Source organism: Nicotiana attenuata, chromosome 11, assembly GCF_001879085.1.
Source record: "Nicotiana attenuata strain UT chromosome 11, NIATTr2, whole genome shotgun sequence".
NCBI classification, from domain to species: Eukaryota; Viridiplantae; Streptophyta; class Magnoliopsida; order Solanales; family Solanaceae; genus Nicotiana; species Nicotiana attenuata.
The window spans coordinates 44,441,228-44,463,960 of NC_031999.1; the positions used below are offsets into that span (position 1 = coordinate 44,441,228).

The window sequence follows — 22,733 nt, forward strand, 5'->3', positions numbered from 1 at the left end:
TATGTGTAATAAGTGCTGTTCTCGAGAGAGAGAGAAGTGTTTGAAAATGCAGAGACATGGTTATTTGTTAAGAGTGCTGCTATTCGGCCAAATTCAGCGTGGCCCAAAAATGACCACACCCGTTAAATGCCAGTAATGTCCTTGTTTTTCCGTTTGGCTTAACGACCTTTTTTTCCCTTCAAAATATTTCCCTCCAAAATTAGTTAATAACTTTTGATTATTCCAAAACATTGATCCCATAAATCATCATTCTCTCAGCATGGGAAGATAAAAAGCCTTCGTATATACGGATGGCAGCCTTCGTATATACGCTCAATTACGTTTTTAAAAAAATATAATTACGTATTTTTGTTAAATACAATTACGTATTTTTTTTAATTAAATGCAATTTATACGAATGGGAAGATCAAAGGTCTATTATGTATATATCATACCATATACTTATGTTAAGATAGCTTTCATTAAACACATAATTCACCACACTTCCCTTAACCTAAACATGAATACTAACCGAGAAACTAGTTTGGACCCATTAAACCCGAATAACAGTCTAGAAACTAGGTCGGATCAACTAAGGAATGCATTACACATATCATTAGGGTTGAATTCGGACGACAGTTTGATGAATGAAGATGAATCGATCGACATTGATTCAGACGGCAACTTCAATGATGGAGAAAATCCTGTTGACGATGNCATAACTCCTTGAGTCAAGGTAAGAACTTCTCTATGTAGGTACAGAATTCTGGAGCCATTGACTTTGTCAAATCTCTCCTTTAAATCTTCCCATACTTTATGAGCACTCGATGCATACAAGACACTACTCAACAAGCCCGGTCTCACAGCATTCATTATCCATGACAAAACAATGGCATTTACTTTCTCCCACAAATCATGAAGTTTAGGTTCAAACCTAGACTTAGGAAACCTACCATCAACAAAACCTAACTTGCTTTTGCCTAACAAGCCAATTCGCATTGCACGACTCCACAACGCGTAATTATCAGATCCAGTAAGCTGAAGAGAGATCAGAGAACTACCTGGTGTATCATTAGGCTGTAGAAATAAGGGATGGTTGTGATCGACAGCAGGAAATGAGGAGCTGGTCACAAAATTACCATTCTCTGAAGTCGTAGTTGTAGTAGTACGAACTGGAGTAGTGGAGATGTTAGCTTGATTATCCTCGATTGCCATTGATACTGAAAATTAGCTTCGAAGAAACAATTTGCAAAACCCTAACATCGATTCTGAGCTACTCTGAGGCAATTCTGCAAATTTGAGATGCAAAAAATTGCAGTATAAGCGAAGAAATTAGTTTGCACGTTCAATTAGATCTTATACCGATATGACTACTATATCACTCCCGGCCTTCTTTGTAAAGAGAGCGTAGTCATAATGGCTTTGCTGAAACCTCATACACACTAGGGCCTCTGTTAGCTTGACATTGGGCCTAACTCAACCCCAAAAGCTAGCTCATGAGGTGAGGATTGCCCAAGCCATATAAGGAGACCAAGTCCCCCATCCCTTAGCCGATGTGGGAGGCTCAACACCCCCCGGCACGTCTAGGCCTGCAAACTAGAACATGGACAATATAATATGGGGGCCCAACATCGGTGAAACAAAGAATTGGGATGGGTCCGGCTCTGATACCATGTTAGAAGCCATGGGAGATCAATTAAAGCTAGAGAGATGGGAGATTCAGAGAAGAAAATTCGAGAAGAAAGAGCAGAGCTTCTTCATTTCTAATGAATGAACTGTAGAAGTGCTACAATATTTAACTACTAACTAATAACAAAATAACCGACTCTTTACAAACTAACTATCCAACTAACTCTAGTTAACATGATAATTAGGCTTAACTATAGTTAACCATCGGCTTGTTACACAGCTACTGGTCAACAGAAATTGGCCAGACGAAGGGTATTAAAAGATAGTACGTATTTAGCGGTTAATGAAATTGAAATGAAAAACATAGAAATCAGTTTGAATCTTAAGTACACAAATGAAAATTAGGTGAATTTCTCTCATGAACACCGTGATCTTGTGGTTTTGAATAATGTTCGGGATTTCCTTTTTATGCTTCGCACACATACACCAGGTAAAAGAGAAAAAATCATTACAGTTTCAGTGTTCAATCAACATTTTTTTTCTTAAGTCAAAATAATATTCGAATTTTCTCTAATCTCATTCAAGGTAAAAGTTAGCCTTAGTAATAAATTACTCCCTCCCTTCATTTCTATTTGTCCATAATAAACTTGAAACGCCCTTAAGAAATGATAAATGAAGTACATATCCATAATAATACTAGCATTTTAAGAAGTCTTGGGAAATAATTTGATAAATTAGTAGTTAATGATAAGAGTAAAACAGGAAAAAGGAAATATAATTTTGATTTGTTAAAATTGACAATTAAAAGTGAAAATGCATTTTAAGCATTGGGGACAAGTCAGTAGATGGACGATGCCATAAACGACTAAGCTACGGACAACTACTGAGGCACTATTGAATTAATCAAAAAAGAATTTCTTTTCCATAATCGAAACAATGATTACAAAACTAGAAATACTCAAAATTGAGAGGGTCTCGATTATGTACAAAAATATACTGTATAGTATCCGGTGGTGGTTATAATATTATTGAATTCCTGGCAGTTTCTAACAAGCCTGTCCTACCTTGCAACCAAGTGCCCCTGCAAACCTTGTAATCCAAGTAACTTGATCTGCTGGGGCTGCCGATATTCCATCGTAAAGATGTTGATGTTTCTTTGACCAATCAGGATCACCAGATTGTACAAAATATGCCCCATTCATGTATAAATCTCCCTCTGATCTCCATGTCCACTGCATCCACACTGATTCTGGAGAGTACTCCCTCTTTGTTATCTGTTTTTGCACATTCATAATAATTAGTGGAATAAAAAGAAAGTTTGTGTTCTCTTTTTTTTTTTCTGCTTATTTAAATATTAAAAATTCGTAACATATAGAACCTCTAAGATGGGATAATGAGATAATTTGCATTGCATGACAACTTTTTAAATTTTGTCACTGTTTGCGCAATGGGCTAACCTGAACAGAATTCAAATAATGGCCTCAAAATAAAGCGCTTCACCAGGGGTTCTTCATAATTTGTATTCGAATTCAAGATCTCTGTTTGAGAGTGGAGGATTCCCAATAATTCCACCACACTCCTTGGTTGTAACTCTTAAACGAGGACGAATTTACATTCCATATATGGGGCATGTGAACCCGTAGTCTCTTCGCCAAACTAGGTATTTTATGTACATATTTTATAGAATTGATCTAATATTATTTGATGGCACCCATGATCCAAAAAAAGTTGAATGGTGTGCTCTGTTGAATACTTTATTCGTTATACCTAGAGGAGTAGAGATAAGTTCTCACTTAATTAATACTTTATTTTTTTCCTATTTTCTTTAGTGGTGCAACGATATTATAAGAATCTTAAATCCGCCTCTACTCGTAAAGAATCAAAATTTTGAAAATGCACAAATAAACAAACAAAATAAAGGAGATAAATTACCTGTTTCTTGAAGATGTCAGGAGGAGCAATGAAACGATTACCCTGGCTAATAATGGTAGGATTTTTACTACCACCAATAGCATACATATTCCAGTGAGTATAGTCATTATTAACAACATGGATGTATCCCCATCTGCACCTCGGCATTCTCTGCACCAATCTCTTTCCAAAATGATTGAATGCTAGTGTAATTTGCATTTGTTGATCTATTGAAGAACTATCACTCGCACCAAACAACATCACCTCATTATGATCTGTGAAATGGCCATTTGATATGGTGATACCGGTGGATCCTTCAACAGCATCAATAATTCCATCATAGCAATTCCACATTGACACATGATCAATCCAAATATTAGACGCACCAAATATGGAAATGCCATCTCCATCACTCATTGTTCGTAGTCCAATATGGTCCACTGCATCTCTAACCATGCCACCATTTCCTTGGACAATGTCATGAATGTGTAGGCCATGTATAATCACGTTTTTTATATACTGGATCATGATACCTGTCGAGATATAACATGAATATATAGGTAATAAAAAGTGTACTCTTTCAAACATTTTAAACTTCAAATGTGATAATCCACAATCAAGTATAATATATACCAGCGCCACCAGCAATGTGAACGTTAGCTCCACGAGCATCAATAGTTTTATCACTCTGCATGATCAACTCCTGGTGTAGCCTAATGGTCATTCCTCTGTCAAATATGATCCACAATGGCTCCTTTTGAATAACAGCATGACGTAGGGTTCCTATTGTATTGCAGACATAATCAATTACATAAAAGTGTATTTTCTCTAATAGTTTAAACTATTAAATAAGATTATCAGACAATATAATACCTGGTTTTGGGTCGGTATAATCATCTGAAGAATCACTGACGACATAGAACCTACCGGCCTTTCCGCCAGTGGCCTTGGATCCAAAGCCCATTGCACAATCTGCTAGCTTTTTCCTGTTGTCTGCCCAATTAGGGTCACATCTCCAGCACTTATCAATTGGATTTGTGACCATACAAGGGCCCGTGTATTTTTTGGTACCTAGCTCCCTTCTTGTGTCATTCTGTGGTATTACTTCACTTAATTCCTTCATAGCACTGCATGAACAGGACAAATCTTAGCAGCATATATAAGGATCTATCTTTTGCTTAAACATGAGAGAAAACTTCAGGAGTGGTTGCATGAAAGTTGAACCATAAACACCCAAGATTAACTTGATTAATAATGGTTCAATTTTCCATATTAAAGCCTGAATTGGTGTCATCAAATCCACATTCTTGAACTTTTATAAGACTTGTGTGCAAAGTTTAAGGGAAAAAAAATTTGTCACATACAAAAAGTACCGATAGAATTCAAATCTTAAATATAACATAATATTTATATGACTATAGAAGTATGCACAGCCATAATTAAGTGTCAAATGGAATGTTAAAGTTATAAAAAATTTAAATATAGAAGGTGATGCTATATATACACTATAGAATATGGAGTAACTCCAAATTAAATATTACATAGACAATTATTTCAGAGAGAAAGAGGAACTTGACATACTCACGGACTTGTTTGTTAAATGCTAATGTGACATTTTCAGGTTCGCTCTCATAAGTTTGGAGAGCGACCTTTCTGGCTTCCTCGGCTCTCCTCCTCCACACTTCGTCGAACTCTCCAATATGAGCCTTGAAACTTGGAATTATTGCAGCAAATGTGAAAAATAAAACGAAGAACGAATGCATAATCGTAGGTCCTTTCATTTTTATTGTTATAGTTTTTTGCTTTTTGTTGTGTTAATGGTGGCCGGTCGGGGTCGAACCGTTGGCTAAGTGGAGGTTCAGACCCTAGCTTGACCAACCACAACCTTTTTTTTTAATCTCAGTTATGCCTCTCTGTATTAACAGAGAAAAGATAAAATTTTCTTTTGGATTCTGGTAAAATATTGCTTAAATAGGAAGACTTCTCGGGACATTGGACACAGAATTATCGCAAAATGCTCACATCCATTATTTACTGAATTGAACCACAAACACTAGTTCATTTTTCAGTTTTCCTTGGTTACCTCTGGTCCAAAGATGCTGATAAGGCGATGACAGTCAGCCAACGTTTGAAATTACAATATTTACTAGTAATATTGTGCAAGAGTGTGATTGAAGGATTAAATATTTAATTTTATGCGACACTATTACTACTTATAAAGTCAAATTAAAAAACTTCCTTTGACCATTTCTCAAGTATCTTTTTTCTTGTTTTTCACGGTACCCGCATTGGAGCCCGACTATATCTGAATCGCGCGGTGATTTCGGGGGAAGCGCTCCCTACCAAGGATTTTTTCATACCCAGGGCTCGAACCCGAGACCTCTGATTAAGGGTGGAGCAGTTTGTTAACTGTTTTGACATATACATTACTTCTTATATAATTTTCAAGTATTTAAATTCTATTCAAAATTAAACATGAAGGACATATGCCTAAATTCATGGATTAGATTTAACACCTCTATAGAACAATGAAACTGTATACGGCTAAGATCGGAAAGACCAATTTCACGATCGACGAGGCAGCCTGTAGCTTCACCTTGAAAGGCCCGGGGGATAGCTCGAGGTTCGTAGTCCTCGAAGGTTCTTTGTGCCCAATATCGGGCCAGCACGAACTGATGGTTATCCCGAATAAGCGGGAGGTTCCCTAGGAGCAGTATCCTTCTAACAACGCCCACATAAATAGTGTCAGCCTGTATCAGACTGTTGGGCGGCTGTACCAGCTACTTTTTGTAATAATTACACATGTATCATGTTGTGATTCTCCCCTCATGTATAAAGGGGGTCCTCACCATTATGTAACAACACAACATTCAATACAAGAACAAGAACATTCTCTGCTCTCTAACTTAAACATACTCTCTATTTGATTCTATTGCCTGCATTCATTATCTCACTTGCATTTATTACATTTCATTAATTGTTCTTCATTTATTGCTCATTATTGATCATAAGAGCCGCCATCAAAGCTCTCATAATTGTTAGTCCTTCATCGACTGCCCTTAGCTAAGCATCCAACTCGACCTCGAGGCCCCGTATATGCCAGCTTGAGGCCCCGATTTCTAGTCATTCGGTTTGATTATTATACTATCTTCAAGCTCTTATCTTATTTCCTAGTCTCTCACTTAGCATCTATTGCCTAACAACTAGCATAAAAATAAATCACGTATTTTTAGAACCATAAAATCAAATCCAATTGTTATTACCATTAGCAAACAGTTTGGCGCCCACTGTGGGGCTAAAAATAATAGTGATTGTTTTCTTGCTGGTTTACTACATAACGCAAGTTATCTTTCACACCTTTCTTGTCCAAGAATCTTTGATTTCAGGTCAAAATGTCTAACTCAGTGAACGCACATGAAAACAACGGTCTTGAGGACCATGGAGAGAATGGTGTAGTTGTTCCAGGTATTGGTGTACCACCACGAAACCCTGAGAATGCACCAGAACCAATTCCCGTGGACGTGGTCTCGCGCAACGCTCAACACGTCGACATAAACTCCCACATCAACAGGAATACACGCCAAGAAAATCAACAAGAACCTCGGAAAAACCTCACCCGGGAAGAAAGAGAGGCAAACAGGGGAAACGAAGTGGAAAAACCGCAGCACATCATTCATATGATCATTGGGGGGACCGACATTCCCCAGGGGCCCATGGTTAAACGGATAAAGGTTTCCGTGGTAACGGAAGGACAAATCTGGGGCCGCATATCAGAGGACGTCCTCACGTTTAGCGAAGAGGATTTTGAGACCCTGTCTCATCCACACAACGATGCGCTGGTAATCTCGTTTCTCTTAAATAACATCCAAATTAAACGTGTACTCGTGGATCCAGGTAGCTCGGCCAACGTAATCAGGTCAATGGTGGTAGAACAGCTCGAATTGCTCGATCAGGTCATACCTACCTCCCGAGTCCTCAACGGCTTCAATATGGCCCGCGAAGCAACAAAGGGAGAGATCACCCTCCCGGTCAACATATCCGATGCAGTTCAAGATACCAGATTCCATGTCATTGAAGGTGACACGAGGTACAACGCCTTGCTTGGTAGGCCATGGATACATAACATGAGGGCAGTACCGTCGACCCTACATCAGATGATGAAGTTTCCAACGAAGGACGGAATAAAGACAGTGTATGGAGAGCAACATGCGGCGAAGGAAATGTTCGCGGTCCATGAGGAGATATCAAATTCTGTACACTCCACCTCAGAAGAGTTGGAAAGCAAACAAACCCCCGAGGACAATGAAGAAGATTTCCTCGCTCCCAGAACCTTCGTTGCCCCCGAAGAATCGGATGCAACGAAGTCAACTATCAAAGAACTGGAGCAAGCCATTTTGATCGAACATCTCCCAGATCGGAAGGTATACCTAGGAACGGGATTGACCCCCGAACTCAGGAAAAAACTTATTCAATTTCTTATTAACAACATCGATTGCTTTGCTTTGTCCCATTTAGATATGACAGGGATCCCGCCGAAAATAACCACCCATCAACTAAGCGTCGACCCCAGGTTCAAACCGGTGAAGCAAAAAAGGAGACCCCAGTCCGAGATAAAACATGCATTCATCAAAGACGAGGTAACGAAGCTCCTCAAGATAGGATCTATTAGGGAAGTAAAATATCCCGAATGGCTGACCAATGTGGTGGCAGTTCCCAAAAGGGGGAATAATCTAAGAATGTGCGTAGATTATAAAGATCTAAATAAGGTGTGCCCTAAGGATTCATTCCCGTTGCCCAACATCGACCGTTTGATCGATGCCATGGCCAGCCATGAAACGCTCACTTTTCTCGATGCCTATTCAGGGTATAATCAAATTCAGATGAACCCCGAGGATAGAGAAAAGACTTCGTTCATCACAAAGTACGGTACGTATTGTTATAATGTAATGCCCTTCGGGCTGAAAAACGCAGGGGCCACGTACCAACGCCTAGTTAATAAGATGTTCGGACATCAAATAGGCAAATCCATGGAAGTTTATATTGATGACATGCTAGTTAAGTCCTTGTGCGCAGAGGACCATTCATTTGCAGGAAATATTCAACATCCTCAGAAGCTACAAAATGAAACTCAATCCCGAGAAGTGCGCCTTCGGGTAGGTTCAGGCAAATTCTTAGGTTTTATGGTATCGAACAGGGGAATCGAGATCAACCCCGACAAAATCAAAGCCATCGAAGAAATTACGAGGTAAACAACGTAAAGGTCGTGCAACGACTGATCGGGCGGATAGCAGCATTGGCCCGATTCATATCAAGGTCGTCGGACAGGAGTCACCATTTCTTCTCCTTACTCAAAAAGAAAAACAACTTTGAATGGACTCTGGAATGCCAACGCGCCTTAGAAGAGTTAAAGCGATATTTAACGAGCCCGCCTTTACTCCACACCCCGAAAGAGGATGAGACACTATATTTATACCTGGCCATATCCGAGATAGCGGTAAGTGGTGTGCTGGTTCGAGAAGAACAAGGTACGCAATTCCCTGTTTATTATGTAAGTCGGACCCTGGGCGATGCCGAAACCAGGTGTCCGCACCTGGAAAAATTAGCTCTTGCACTAATAAGTGCGTCTCGAAAATTGAAACCTTACTTCCAATGGCATCATATTTGCGTTTTAACAACGTATCCCTTTTGAAGCATACTGCATAAGCCCGAATTATCGGGACGACTGGCCAAATGGGCCATCTAACTCGGGGGATATGATATCGAGTATCAGCCCCGAACGACTATCAAGTCTCAAATTTTGGCAGACTTCGTAGCCGACTTCACTCCCTCCCTCGTACCTGAGGTAGACAAAGAGCTTTTGCTAAAAACGGCACGTCTTCCGGGATATGTACCCTGTTCACTGACGGCGCCTCGAACGTGAGAGGGTCCGGGCTCGGCATAGTTCTGAGGCCACCTACGGGCGGCATGATTAGACAATATATAAAAACTGCAAGGTTAACTAACAATGAGGCCGAGTTTGACGCTATGATTGCAGGTCTGGAATTGGCCAAAGGCCTAGGAACTGAGATCATCGAAGCAAAATGTGACTCCCTCCTGGTGGTAAATCAGGTAAATGGGAGCTTCCGGGTTCGAGAAGACAGGATGCAGAGATACTTAGACAAAATTCAAGTCACATTGCACCGCTTCAAAGAATGGAACCTGTTCCACATACCTAGAGAGGAGAATAGCGAAGTCGTTGCCCTCACAAACCTGGGATCGTTGTTCAACTATCCAAATCAATGATCGAAGAAGGTCATGCCGAGATCAACTCCACTAGCCTGACATGGGATTGGAGAAATAAATATATCGATTATTTGGAAAGTGGGAAGCTACCCATGGACCCAAAAGAGTCGAGGGCCCTACGAACCAAAGCGGCCTGGTTGTCGCTCGACGAAAACAGAATTCTATACAAAAGAACTTTTAGTGGGCCCCTAGCAGTATGTTTGGGGTCGGGAGACACAGATTATGTGCTCCGAGAAATCTACGAGGGCACCTGCGGAAACCACTCTGGTGCCGACTCCTTAGTTCAAAAAATAATTAGAGCAGGCTACTATTGGGACAGCATGGAGAAGGACACCAAAGAATTCGTCCGCAAGTGCGACAAATGCCAGAAATTTGCCCAAATGATTCACCAACCCAGTGAACAACTACATTTAGTCTTGTCACCATGGTCGTTCATGAAATGGGGGATGGACATCGTCGGACCTCTACCAACGGCACCATGTAAAGCTAGATTTATTTTATTTATGATTGACTACTACTCAAAATGGGTGGAAGCACAGGCCTTCGAAAAGATAAGAGAAAAAGAAGTCATTAATTTCATCTAGGACCACATCATGTGCCGATTCGGAATTCCTTCCGAGATAACATGTGATAACGGGAAGCAATTCATCGGAAGTAAAGTGACTCAGTTCCTCGAGGACCACAAGATCAAAAGAATCCTGTCGACGCCCTACAACCCGTGTGCAAACGGCCAAGCCGAGTCCACGAACAAAACCATCAATCAAAACTTAAAAAAGAAGTTGGAAAGTGCAAAGGGAAGATGGAGAGAAATATTATCCGAAGTGCTCTAGGCATATCGAACAACTCCAAAATTAAGCACGGGGGAAACGCCTTTCTCTCTGGTATATGGCGCCGAGGCTTTGATACCGGTCGAGGTCGGAGAACTAACCGCCAGATTCTGACACACCACCGAGAGCTCGAATAATGAGGCCATGACTCTTGCTCTCGAACTATTGGATGAAAAGCGAGAAGCCTCGCTGGTCCGAATGGCCGCACAAAAATAGAGGATCGAAAGATACTATAACAGGAGAACAAATCTCCAACATTTTGGAGTCAGGGACTTAGTCCTAAGAAAAGTCACCCTGAACACTCGAAATCCTAATGAAGGAAAGCTAGGCTAGAACTGGGAAGGACTGTACCGCGTCCTCGGAGTAGTCGGCAAAGGATCCTACAAACTCGACACCATGGAAGGCGAACAACTTCCAAGAAATTGGAACGTATCAATGCTCAAACGCTATTACTGCTGAAGCTTGAAGGCCTTAGGTTTCAAAAGCATGTGTTGCACTCTTTTCCTTCGATCGGGTTTCATCCCAATGAGGGTTTACCGGCAAGGTTTTTAATGAGGAAACATCTATATGCTACCTAAGGAAAACTCAACAAGTATTAAAGGCTTCTCTTCAATCAACCTCGAATACTGAGGGCGAAGGCTACCCCCTCGGAGAAATCAAGATGTGCCAAAAAGGGTCTCGATAGGAAAACGACGTACCGGGTCAAACGGTCAAATGAACCATGTCCGTATAGAATAGCTGAGCCCTTGACAGCGAAAACATGTATACTTGTACCAAGTAATCAAAGAATACTCTTCCCTCCGTCAAAGCACTTTACACTTCAAAGAAGTCTGCTATTCTTTACAAAAAATGGCTCCAGAGCCAAAAATGTCCCGAGCACTCAGGGACTGGCGTCAAAAACTCGAAGCCGTATGACCTCTGGGTCGAAAGCTTCAAACTCGTAAGCCGTCAATGAGGCAATACCAAGTTTACAAGGAACGGCTCAGAGCCAAGAAACTTTCAATATCTCGGGGACTGTCGCTGACTGTCACCCCATCAACTTATCAAAAACCCGAGGCTATAAGACCCCATGTGGGCAACCTCGAGCTCGTAAGACCTTTACAAGGCAATACCAAAATCTGTAAGACCTCGAGCAGGGCATGAACTATACATGTACCAAGTAACCAAATCTGTAAGACCTAGAGCAAGGCATGAACTATACTTGTACCAAGTAACCAAAACTGTAAGACCTCAAGTAAGGCATGTAAAAAGTTATAAGACCTAACAAAAAGGCATTATCCCGATCTTAAAGTTTAGGCTATATATTCGAACTTGTAAGACCCCTAAAAAGGCATACCCTCGATATAGACGCCAAAACTACTTAACTCGGGGACTAAAAGGCTACGGCCAAACATAAATGACCACGGTCATAAGACTCCGGCCAAACTAACGCGAATCGGGGACGCCCGACCGTCGCTATAAAATCACAGGCCTTCAATTACTTCAAAAATACTTCGAAAAGAATCGGTTAAACAGGCTACCCTCAGCATGAGAAAAAGAGCTTCGACCATGTCAGCTCCAAACTATATGCTTCAAAACACTCACCACCAAGCGAAACCTCCCGAGGTGCTCGTTTATCGCTACACAACGGCTCACAATCGAGGTTCTTATCGAACCATCGAAGAGTCGGGCGAACGCAAAATTTCAAAAGTCTTTAACGAGGGAAAAATAAAGCCTACATTAAAAGGTCGTACCGACCCAACGCGTAAGAGCCTAGACGCCAGCTTACATTAAAAGGTCGTACCGACCCAACGCGTAAGAGCTTAGACGCCACCTTACATTAAAAGGTCGTACCGACTCAACGTGTAAGAGCCTAAGAGCCAGCTTAAAAATCAAAAACTTAAGGGTCAATGAGCTTGAGTCGAAGCCCGACTCGAAGACTGAGCCCGAAACAGTTAACTAAAAAGTTCCTAAAGGAAAAAAGCGCAAGAGCCCAAGTGCCTGCTTATATCAAAGGTCGTACCGACCCAGCGCGTGAGGATTTAAAAACCCGCACAAATAGCCTCAGGGCTGACGCGATAGACCTACAGGTCGATAAACTCAGGAAAACCTAAGGGCCGGTAAACTCAAGTAGAAGCATGGCTCGGGGACTAAGCCCCAAACAATCAACTTTTGACCATTGCGGACCGCTCAGCGGTAGCAGGAACCTAAGGGCTTGAACTTGAGACACACAATTACGGATCAGTTGCCGAACAAGCCCCACAAATTATTCAAAGGAAAAAACGGAAAAAGGAAAAGAGTTCTACATATATATAGAAAGATTCACAAGAATACATTTACAAGGCCTACATCTGGAGCCTTTACGAGGGCGGAAAGCAAATAAAAACCTAATCTATCACCGGAGCTACGCCTTCGATGCCCCCCTCGGAAGGCGTGCTTTCAACAGCACCGTCCATAACCTCCGGGTTTTCAACAGCCTCCTACCCTTCAGGGACTTCGCCTCCACCTTCATCATCTCCCGAGTCACTGCTCGACTCGTTTTCAGAAGAAAGCAAGGCCGCAGCTTCCTCTTCCAGGGTCTTCACCCTCTCAATCTCGGCGGTTAAATCGATGCCCCCCGCATATATATCCTTGAGCGCCTGTCTCCGAGATTCTAACCGGGCATGCTCCACTGCTCGGGTCAAACGCAACTCAGCCTCTTCAGACACCTTCTAGGCATGAGCATTTGCAGTAACGGCATCCTCCTTATGCGAAGACACGAGCGCCTCGGCTTCGGCCCTGACCTCGGATAGCGAGTAACCAACTCAGTATGGAGATCCTTATACTTACTGCTCTCAGCCCTCGCATCGTCAAGGCAATGCCCGACCGAAACCACCTCTCCCCGGAGGGTATCTCTCTCAGAGATTACCTCACTCAAGTGCCGCTTGAGTTCGAGAATTTTGGAGTCCCTAGATCGGAGTTCCTTCCCTATAAGGACATCTTTTTTCTCAAACTACAAAAATTGACCCGAAGATATTAAAACAATGAAGTTGGTTAAACGTGCAGACAAAAAACAAACGGGAGCTATATAACATGTTCAATAAATGAGCCCTTTCTCGGGACGCCGCCTCCAAACAATACCGAAGGCCACAGAGTTCTTCCTCCCTCTTGGTAGAAAGAGCCCTGAGCTCATCAGCTTCCGAGGCAAGCTTCTTATGTTCGCCCTCGTGACGAGTCAGCTCGGTTTCAAATTTGGCGAAAGTTTGATTATAGAGCACCTTTCCCTGGAACCATGAAAGAAACAAGGTTAGCAAGATAAAGATCGGGGCACCAAGCAGAATTTACGAAAAGATTACCCACTCACATAGCCTGTCGATCTCACTGAAAATAAGCGAAATGTCAGGCTCAGGCTTTTCCTCAAGCACAGCAAAAGGCTTTTCAAACACATTTTTGTCACCAACGTACGCCCCCACGTCGAGAGACTCTGTATTTGGGGCGTCTTGCATCTTTCTCGAAGGAAAAGCCGATTTCGGAGGAGAATCGCTCACTTCAATAACCCCGACTGAATCAATCAGGGTCGTCTCTTGCTTCTGGAAAGCTTCGGTGATTGCCCACCGAGCACACCTCGGCTCGAGGAAAATTTTGGCCGTCAATCGGCTCGGAGATATTACCCGATGCACCCTCGAAGGCCTCTTCAGCCCGAGGCGGGGCAACAACGGAGTCAAGTTGCGATTCGGAAGCCACCAACTCAACACTATGTAAAACGGTCAGGCCCTCTCCCCCCTCGGGTGCTATCAAGGGATCATCTATCTTTTCGCATCCAGCTCGGGGACTCCCCGACGCTTCTGGAGTTAAGGTTGCTGAATTATCCTTAGGTTTTTCCACTCTGGCTTTCTTGGATTTTGGAGGATGAGTCGACGGCCTCCCTCGTCTTTTCTTCTCTTCGTCGGGTTTCGGGGCACCCGCTTCACCAAGCGGAGCTTCTCTCATCAAGAAGACCTCCCCCAGACCTGCCCAAATGCGAAGTATAAGCACGGGGAATGAGAACGCAATCAGCAATAGCTTTTTGTGAAATTCAACTACAGCAAAAAGTGAAGACCCGTCGTGATCCTTGGCTTCCCATCGAGCCCTGGATAAATCGCGCCACACGCTCTCAACGTATGGGAAAATTGAGTTCGGTTGAACAACCTAGCCTGAAAGGCCCCTAACCGCATTAGGGTACGCTACGACAGCTGTATCAACGGAGGAGGTCATTTCATAAGGGTATGCACCCAAAGGGGAAAGGAGAACATTTAATTAAGCATATCTACTTACGCTTCATGTTCCACCTTTCGGGGAATGGCATCCTCTCCGCAGGGATCAAATTCGAAGTCCTAACTCGAACGAAACGACTCATCCACCCCCCGTTCCTAACCTCGTCAGTACAAACAAAGAAGGCCCTCGAGGCCCGACAGTGGAGCTTAATCAGGCCTCCATGAAAGAGTCGGGGACTGTACATTCTGATCAGATGGTCAGGGGTGAAGGGCATTCCCTTAATCATGTTCGCATAATACCTGGTCATGTAAACGATGCGCCAGAATGATGGATGAATTTGGTCGAGAGTCACTTGGTATCGTTTGTAGAAGTCGAGGATCACGGGGTCTATCGAAGGCATGAATGGCTCCACTGGGCCAAGGGTAAATAGATAAGTATACACACTGAGGAAGTCAGCTTTGTACGTTGTTATGTCCTCGCCCCGAGAAGGAACCTCCACTAACACCGCATTCCCCCAGTGGCAGTCGATTTTTACCCTTTCGGTGTCTTTTATTAAACTGATGTATCGGGACGCAGGTTCGAATCGTCCCAGCTTCGAAGAAGGTTTGTCGACCTTAAAATCAGAGGTCGTCTCAAAGGCTACTGGAACGCATTCTCCAATGCTAGGGGGCACTGTTGCTTTACCCTTAGATGAATGCATGGAAGAGGAAGGCACATCTTCCTGAGGGACAGAGGTGGAAGTGTTCGCCATTTTTGCTAAAGGATTACAGAGGAGAAACAAAAATCGCGCTTCAGAAAAGAACACGAGAGAGAGGTAGGAAGAAAGAAGAACTCTGTTGAGAGATTGATGGTGCAGTAGAAAGGAAGGGGCGAAGAAAGATTATTTATAGAAGCCTAACATGTGCGATTGGAGCAAACCAAAGGACAGCCAACCGCAGTAATTAATTCGAAGGCTTTAAGGGTTGTATGGACGCGACCTTTAGAAGCCCTGTTTGTTACATCAATCACCTGGCATGACGCAACTACTGCCTCGATGAAAGCGCCGAAGGGGCAAGATTTCGAGGCCGTTTCTTATCATTTTACTCTAAGAAACGCGGGGACTATCTGTATACAGCTAAGATCGGAAAGACCAATTTCACGATCGACGAGGCAGCATGTAGCTTCACCTTGAAAGGCCCGGGGGACAGCTCGAGGTTCGTAGTCCTCGAAGGTTCTTTGTTCCCGATATCGGGGCAACACGAACCGATGGTTATCCCGAATAAGCGGGAGGTTCCCTCGGAGCAGTATCATTCTGACAACACCCACATAAATAGTGTCAGCCTGTACCAGACTGTTGGGCGGCTGTACCGGCTACTTTTTGTAATAATTACACATGTATCATGTTGGGATTCTCCCCTCATATATAAAGGGGGTCCTCACCATTATGTAACAACACAACATTCAATACAAGAACAAGAACATTCTCTGCTCTCTAACTTAAACATACTCTATTTGATTATATTGCCTACATTCATTATCTCACTTGCATTTATTACATTTCATGAATTGTTCTTCATTTATTGCTCATTATTGATTATAAAGAGCCGCCATCAAAGCTCTCATAATTGTTAGTCTTTCATCGACTGCCCTTAGCTAAGCATCCAACTCGACCTCGAGGCCCCGTATATACCAGCTTGAGGCCCCGATTTCCAGTCATTCGGTTTGATTATTATACTATCTTCAAGCTCTTATCTTATTTCCTAGTCTCTCACTTAGCATCTATTCCCTAACAACTAGCATAAAAATAAATCACGTATTTTTAGAACCACAAAATCAAATCTAATTGTTATTACCATTTTCAAGGTAAACACAAACTTAGAACAAGAGATGGCCGAACAAAAACTTCTATGTAGGGAACGGATCATAAATATAAGAGTGTCTTGGCTAATTCTCTAATATGTATCTGAAAAGGTACATTATTGTTTTCAATATGTTAAAAATTGCTTGGCTGAAGCTAATATATATTGTATAATAGGTGTTCGACAATGTGATTGCCACTAAGCACTTGACATTGTGTTATGTATATCATGTTTTTTTTTTTTTTCTGAAAAACACGCTCTTTTCATTTTCAAAGGTCTAGTGAATCTAGGGAAATCCACATGTTTGGTCTAGACCATTATTATAATTACAGATGTTGAAGAACCAAAAATGTTATCTATACCTTTCTTATGTATTTTCCCTTTATCATTTTATAAGTCCTCCGTCGACGATATCCCAAAAAGAGTCACTTCCAATGCTGTTTTCTCGTGGGGAGCAAAGTATGTTCTAGCGCTATTACCATCAAAGGATGTGGTGCAATGAATAGAAATGTTCCTTCCTTAACCAGAGGTCTCAGGTTCGAACCCCGGATATAAAAAAATCCTTAGTAGGGAGCCCTAATGGGACACTACGCGGCGCGAATCCGAATATAATCGGATTCCAATGCGAGTACCGACACCAAGTGAAACCAAAAAATAATGTTCTAGCGCTCTCTCTGTGTTGCAATCTCTTTAAAATGGATATATTTATGAACATACATACAGAAGAATAGTGAAAGTTAGTAACTTTGCTACTCCCTTCGGTCTAAAATAAGTGATTTTTTGGCCTTTTTCTTGTGGTCCAAAATAAGTAATTTTTTCAGATTTCAAGAATGAATTAATTATTTTTTTCCTACATTGTCCTTGAAGTAAATGGTGTTGGAATATGTGTTAGGAGTGTTTATGTGAGATAGTAAAGGTTAATATGGTCAATTCCATTGCTAACTAATGCTAAAAGGTGGATTTCTTAATTTGTGTGAAAACATCCAAAAAATTACTTATTTTGGACCGGAGGAAGTAACAAACTAGTGTTAGAAATTACAACTAAATGTGTTACCCCTATAATCCTAAGCGGTAGTAATGTGATAATTGAGATGCCAGCAGTAAATGAGAATTCTATTCAAAAAAGTATTTTGATAATTGCTTTTTGCTTATAACTGATTTCGAAAAAGTAGTTTTAAAAAATAACAAGTTGTATTTGGCCAATACACCTGAGAAGTGTTTTTTGCGATATGTGTTTGGCAATCTTTCTAAAAATTACTTTCGAGTGTTAAATTAAAAAAAAAAGACAGAAAGTTCAGTTTTATAATTAGTAGTATTATTTAAAAGCGAGAAATAAATTTAAATATTTATAAAAAAAGAATTTAATTTTTATTTTATTTATTATAACATAAAGCATAACATAAAAATATATATTAAAAATTTAATCTTACAAAATATAATCACCCAAATCAATAATATTAAAAATTTAATATTATTTACTATTTACCAGATTGATAATTTAAATATATCAGAATACATCAATTTATATAAATTAGAAATCTACTCCATAAATCTATATATAGAGAGAGAGAAGAGAGAGAAGAGAGGAGGGGGGGGGGGGGGGGGGTCTATGAGGCACACGTCTTAAGCTTGGAAAGTGCTGAGGCTGAATATATTGATGCTGCCTCTTGTTGTGCTCAATTGCTATGGATCAAACAACAGCTGGTAGACTTTGGAATTGAAGTGGGGTGTATTCCAATATTTTGTGATAACACTAGTGCTATAAGTATGACAAAGAACCATGTTCATCATAAAAGGACCAAGCACATAGATGTTAGACACCACTTCTTAAAAGATAACTATGAGAAAGGGTTAATCTCCATAGAATTTTGTGCTACTGATAAACAATAGCTGACATCTTCACNAACTCAGAAACAATTAGGAAATCAACTTGCATCCATTAGGTCTGATCATAGAACTGAATTTGAAAATGTAAAATTTGCTGAATATTGTGATGAAAATGGTATAGATCACAACTTCTCTGCCCCTAAACTCCTCAGCAAAATGGTGTAGTTGAAAGAAAGAACAGGACCCTTGAGGATATGGTAAGGACCATGCTTCTCTCTAGCAAATTACCCCACAGCTTCTGGGCAGAGGCTGTAAACACTGCATGTTACATAATCAATAGATGCATGACTAGACCTCTTGTTGAGAAAACTCCCTATGAATTACTTAAAGGGAGAAAACCAAACATATCCCACCTTAGGGCATTTGGTTGCAAGTGCTATGTGCACAATAATGGAAAAGACTCCCTAGGTAAGTTTGATCCCAGAAGTGATGAGGGAGTATTCTTGGGATATTCTTCACATAGCAAAGCATATAAAGTATTTAATAAAAGAACTCTGTGTGTAGAAGAAAGTGTGCATGTTGTATTTGATGAAACTAACATTCTTTCTGAGAGACAGGAACATGAAGATCAAGCCATTGGCTTGGTAAGAGAATTGACTGAAGCAACATCAAAAGAAGGAACAGGTTCTTCCAGTCTGGGCAACCTGACAGGGGGAACTAATCAGGGAGAAAATGAAACAAACTCTTTACAAGAACCTGTTCATGAACCTGTTCCTCATCAACAGAACACAGGAGAATCATCTAGTAGAAACCAGTTGTTGGTGAAATCTCACAAGTATCAAAGTTCTCATCCTATTGAGAACATCATTAATGATCCAACATCTGGAGTCAAAACTAGATCACAATTAAAGAATCTCTGTGCATTTGATGCTTTTCTATCTCTTATTGAACCTAAAAATGTTGTTGAGGCTTTGCAGGATGCAGACTGGGTCAATGCTATGCAGGAGGAACTCAATCAATTTGAAAGAAGTCAAGTCTGGCATCTAGTTCCTAGACCCGAGGACAGGTCAATCATTGGGACCAAATGGGTCTTCAGGAACAAACTTGATGAAGATGGAACTGTTACAAGAAACAAGGCAAGGCTGGTGGTTCAGGGCTACAGCAAAGAGGAAGGCATTGACTATGATGAGACCTTTGCTCCAGTTACAAGACTAGAGGCAATCAGACTCCTCATTGCCTTTGCAACACATATGGAATTCACCCTCCATCAGATGGATGTCAAAAGTGCCTTCCTAAATGGCTACCTTAAGGAGGAAGTGTTTGTGAAACAACCTCCAGGATTTGAAAGCAAGGAATGTCCTGAGCATGTGTACAAACTGGACAAAGCTCTATATAGGCTCAAACAGGCCCCAAGAGCTTGGTATGAATGACTATCATAATTCCTACTGGAGCATGGGTACAAAAGAGGTAAAACTGACAGCAGTTTGTTCCTAAGGGAAAAAGGTAAAGACCTTCTTGTTGTACAAATATATGTTGATGACATAATATTTGGGGCCACTAATGATAGGTTGAGTAAGGACTTTGAAAAATTAATGGGAAGTGAGTTTGAAATGAGTATGATGGGTGAACTAAATTTCTTTCTAGGCTTGCAAATCAATCAAAGTCCAAATGGGACAATGATCCATCAGCAGAAGTATACAAAAGAACTAATCAAAAAGTTTAAAATGGAGGGCTCCAAAGAAATAGATACACCTATTGCAACTGCCACTAAATTAGATGTTGATGAACCTGGTTCATCAGTTGATCAAAAGTTGTATAGGGGTATGATTGGTTCACTTTTGTATCTTACTGCTAGCAAACCTGACATTGTTTTCAGTGTAGGACTTTGTGCTCGTTTCCTGGCAAATCCAAAGGAGTCACATTTGACTGCTGTCAAGAGGATACTGAGATATTTGAAAGGCACCACAGATTTGTGCCTTTGGTATCCCAAATGTAGTAATTTTGATCTGGTAGGATATGCTGATGCTGATTATGCAGGTTTCTTAGTGGACAGGAAAAGTACTTCAGGTATGGCACATTTCCTGGGGTCATGTCTAGTGTCATGGGCTACCAAAAAGCAAAATTCAGTAGCCCTGTCTACTGCTGAGGCTGAATATGTTGATGCCGCCTCTTGTTGTGCTCAATTGCTATGGATCAAACAACAGCTGGTAGACTTTGGAATTGAAGTGGGGTGTATTCCAATATTTTGTGATAACACTAGTGCTATAAGTATGACAAAGAACCCTGTTCGTCATAAAATGACCAAGCACATAGATGTTAGACACCACTTCTTAAGAGATAACTATGAGAAAGGGTTAATCTCCATAGAATTTTGTGCTACTGATAAACAAATAGCTGACATCTTCACTAAAGCACTGAGTAGAGAAAACTTTGAAAGGAACAGGTTGGAATTAGGGATGATTAAGATCACCTAAAAGGTCCAGTTCAGAATGCACAGTGAAAAAAAAATTGAAAAATAAAAAAAATTGAAAAAAAAAATATTGGTTAGGAGTTCTTAATTCAATGTAAATATCTAGACTAATTCTTACTCAGTCTCATACTTTAATTAGTATACTCCTGTGACATGTGTTTATTTGAATCTTTAATCTCTTACAAAGTTTTTCTATTTTGACATTTGAGGCATGATCAAGAGAAGTTTTACTTGAAGAACCTGGTTCATCAGTATATACTCATGAGAAAGTTTAGGTATGTTTCTATACTTTGCACAATTAGAAAGATAAAATTACCAATCATGAGCAGAACTCCTAATTACACCAAGCTTTCAGAAATTCTATTCGTTGGGCATTGAACCAGTTTCATTATCCTAGGAGTCTAACTAAAACGGGATTGTTTCCTAAAAACTAGCGTCACTCATTAATCTCTAAAGAGACCAGAATTCTAATTTGATTAGACTCCTAATTGACTACTGAAAAGGCTGCCGTTACAGGCTCAATCATGATCCCTCTTTAAATACACTCCACACCTTCTCTCATCACTCACAACCGTCATTCACTTCTCAAATACTTCTGATAAACCCCTTTCTTCTCCAAAAATTCCCAAAAAATTTCTAGAAATCCTCCTCCATGACTAATCCTCAAGACAATCCTGGAACTCCCCCACCTGTTTCCCCTAATACCTCATCATCAACACCTTCAGTTGAAACCCCAAAACCCAGATTTCGCCGGCAAAAGATGTTAGCCAGAAAAACTGTAGCATCCGGCTCTCTCAAAAAAATCTTGAACGAAAAATTAAAGGACAATCAAAGGAAAAAGGTTTCAGCGGAAGAATCTGACTCAAGCACTGCCTTTTTATCTCATTTTTCTCTTAAATATTTGTTGTTTTCCGTAACCGTTGCAACAATTCACCTAATCATTTATACGGATGCATCCATTATTACAATGGAGTGTGTTTCTCTTTCTATATTTATACAAAATATCAGTTACAATTGTATATTTAATTCCATTTTCGTATCCAAGATTCTTACATAAATTTTCGGTTAAAATAAATTCTCATCTTACCCGATTTTTTTATTCCCGGAGCCATCTTCCTTTTTTGCTTCTCATCTCCTTCAAATCCTTTACCAATCAATTCTCTCTTCCAAAATTTTTTCTTCGATAATGGTGAATTAGTGACCATGAATTTTATAATATCCTAATGTACATTAATTCTACAATATTCTTATTTTATTAAATCGTCACTTTCATCTCTCAATCTTTGTTACCCCTCCCAGTTCAAATTTGTACGGATAATCAACCAACATTCTCCATGAATAATTTATCTTCAATATTATAATTTGTTCATGATATTTGGGTCAGTAACTTTCTTTGAAATCCCTTCATGGATAAAGTGTGAAGGTTTGTGCATTTTCTTGCTTTATTATCTGTTGGGTGTTTAGAACAAATTTTTGTGTGTAATTTGCTATTGTGCAAAAAAAAAAGTTTTATTTTTACACTTTCGTTTTAGATTTTTTGTTGTTGAGTCTCCGTGATCACTTCTTTTTATTTCAGTTAAAGTATATTTTGGCTAGTGTATACAATCAAAATCGAACTTGCCCTTTTTGATAGACTGATCGAGGATGGAGCATGATAAGTCAAGATCGGCTTCGATTTATGACGGACCATAGCACGGGGATGGACTGCTAAGTTCACGAATCAATGACCGGTCAAGATCGAGACCTGCCGTGATAGAG

General features: G+C 40.6%; 1 protein-coding gene across 1 annotated transcript; it reads right to left on the reverse strand.

Annotated features, from left to right (window-relative positions):
• Positions 2,508 to 5,447, reverse strand: LOC109234436 (probable pectate lyase P59). The gene is made up of 5 exons (XM_019400423.1): positions 5,101 to 5,447; positions 4,393 to 4,646; positions 4,153 to 4,302; positions 3,541 to 4,052; positions 2,508 to 2,882 (listed from the first exon to the last, which is right to left on the reverse strand). Exons 1-5 carry the CDS (start codon positions 5,298 to 5,300, stop codon positions 2,655 to 2,657), a joined length of 1,344 nt encoding a protein of 447 aa, XP_019255968.1. The 5' UTR covers positions 5,301 to 5,447; the 3' UTR covers positions 2,508 to 2,654.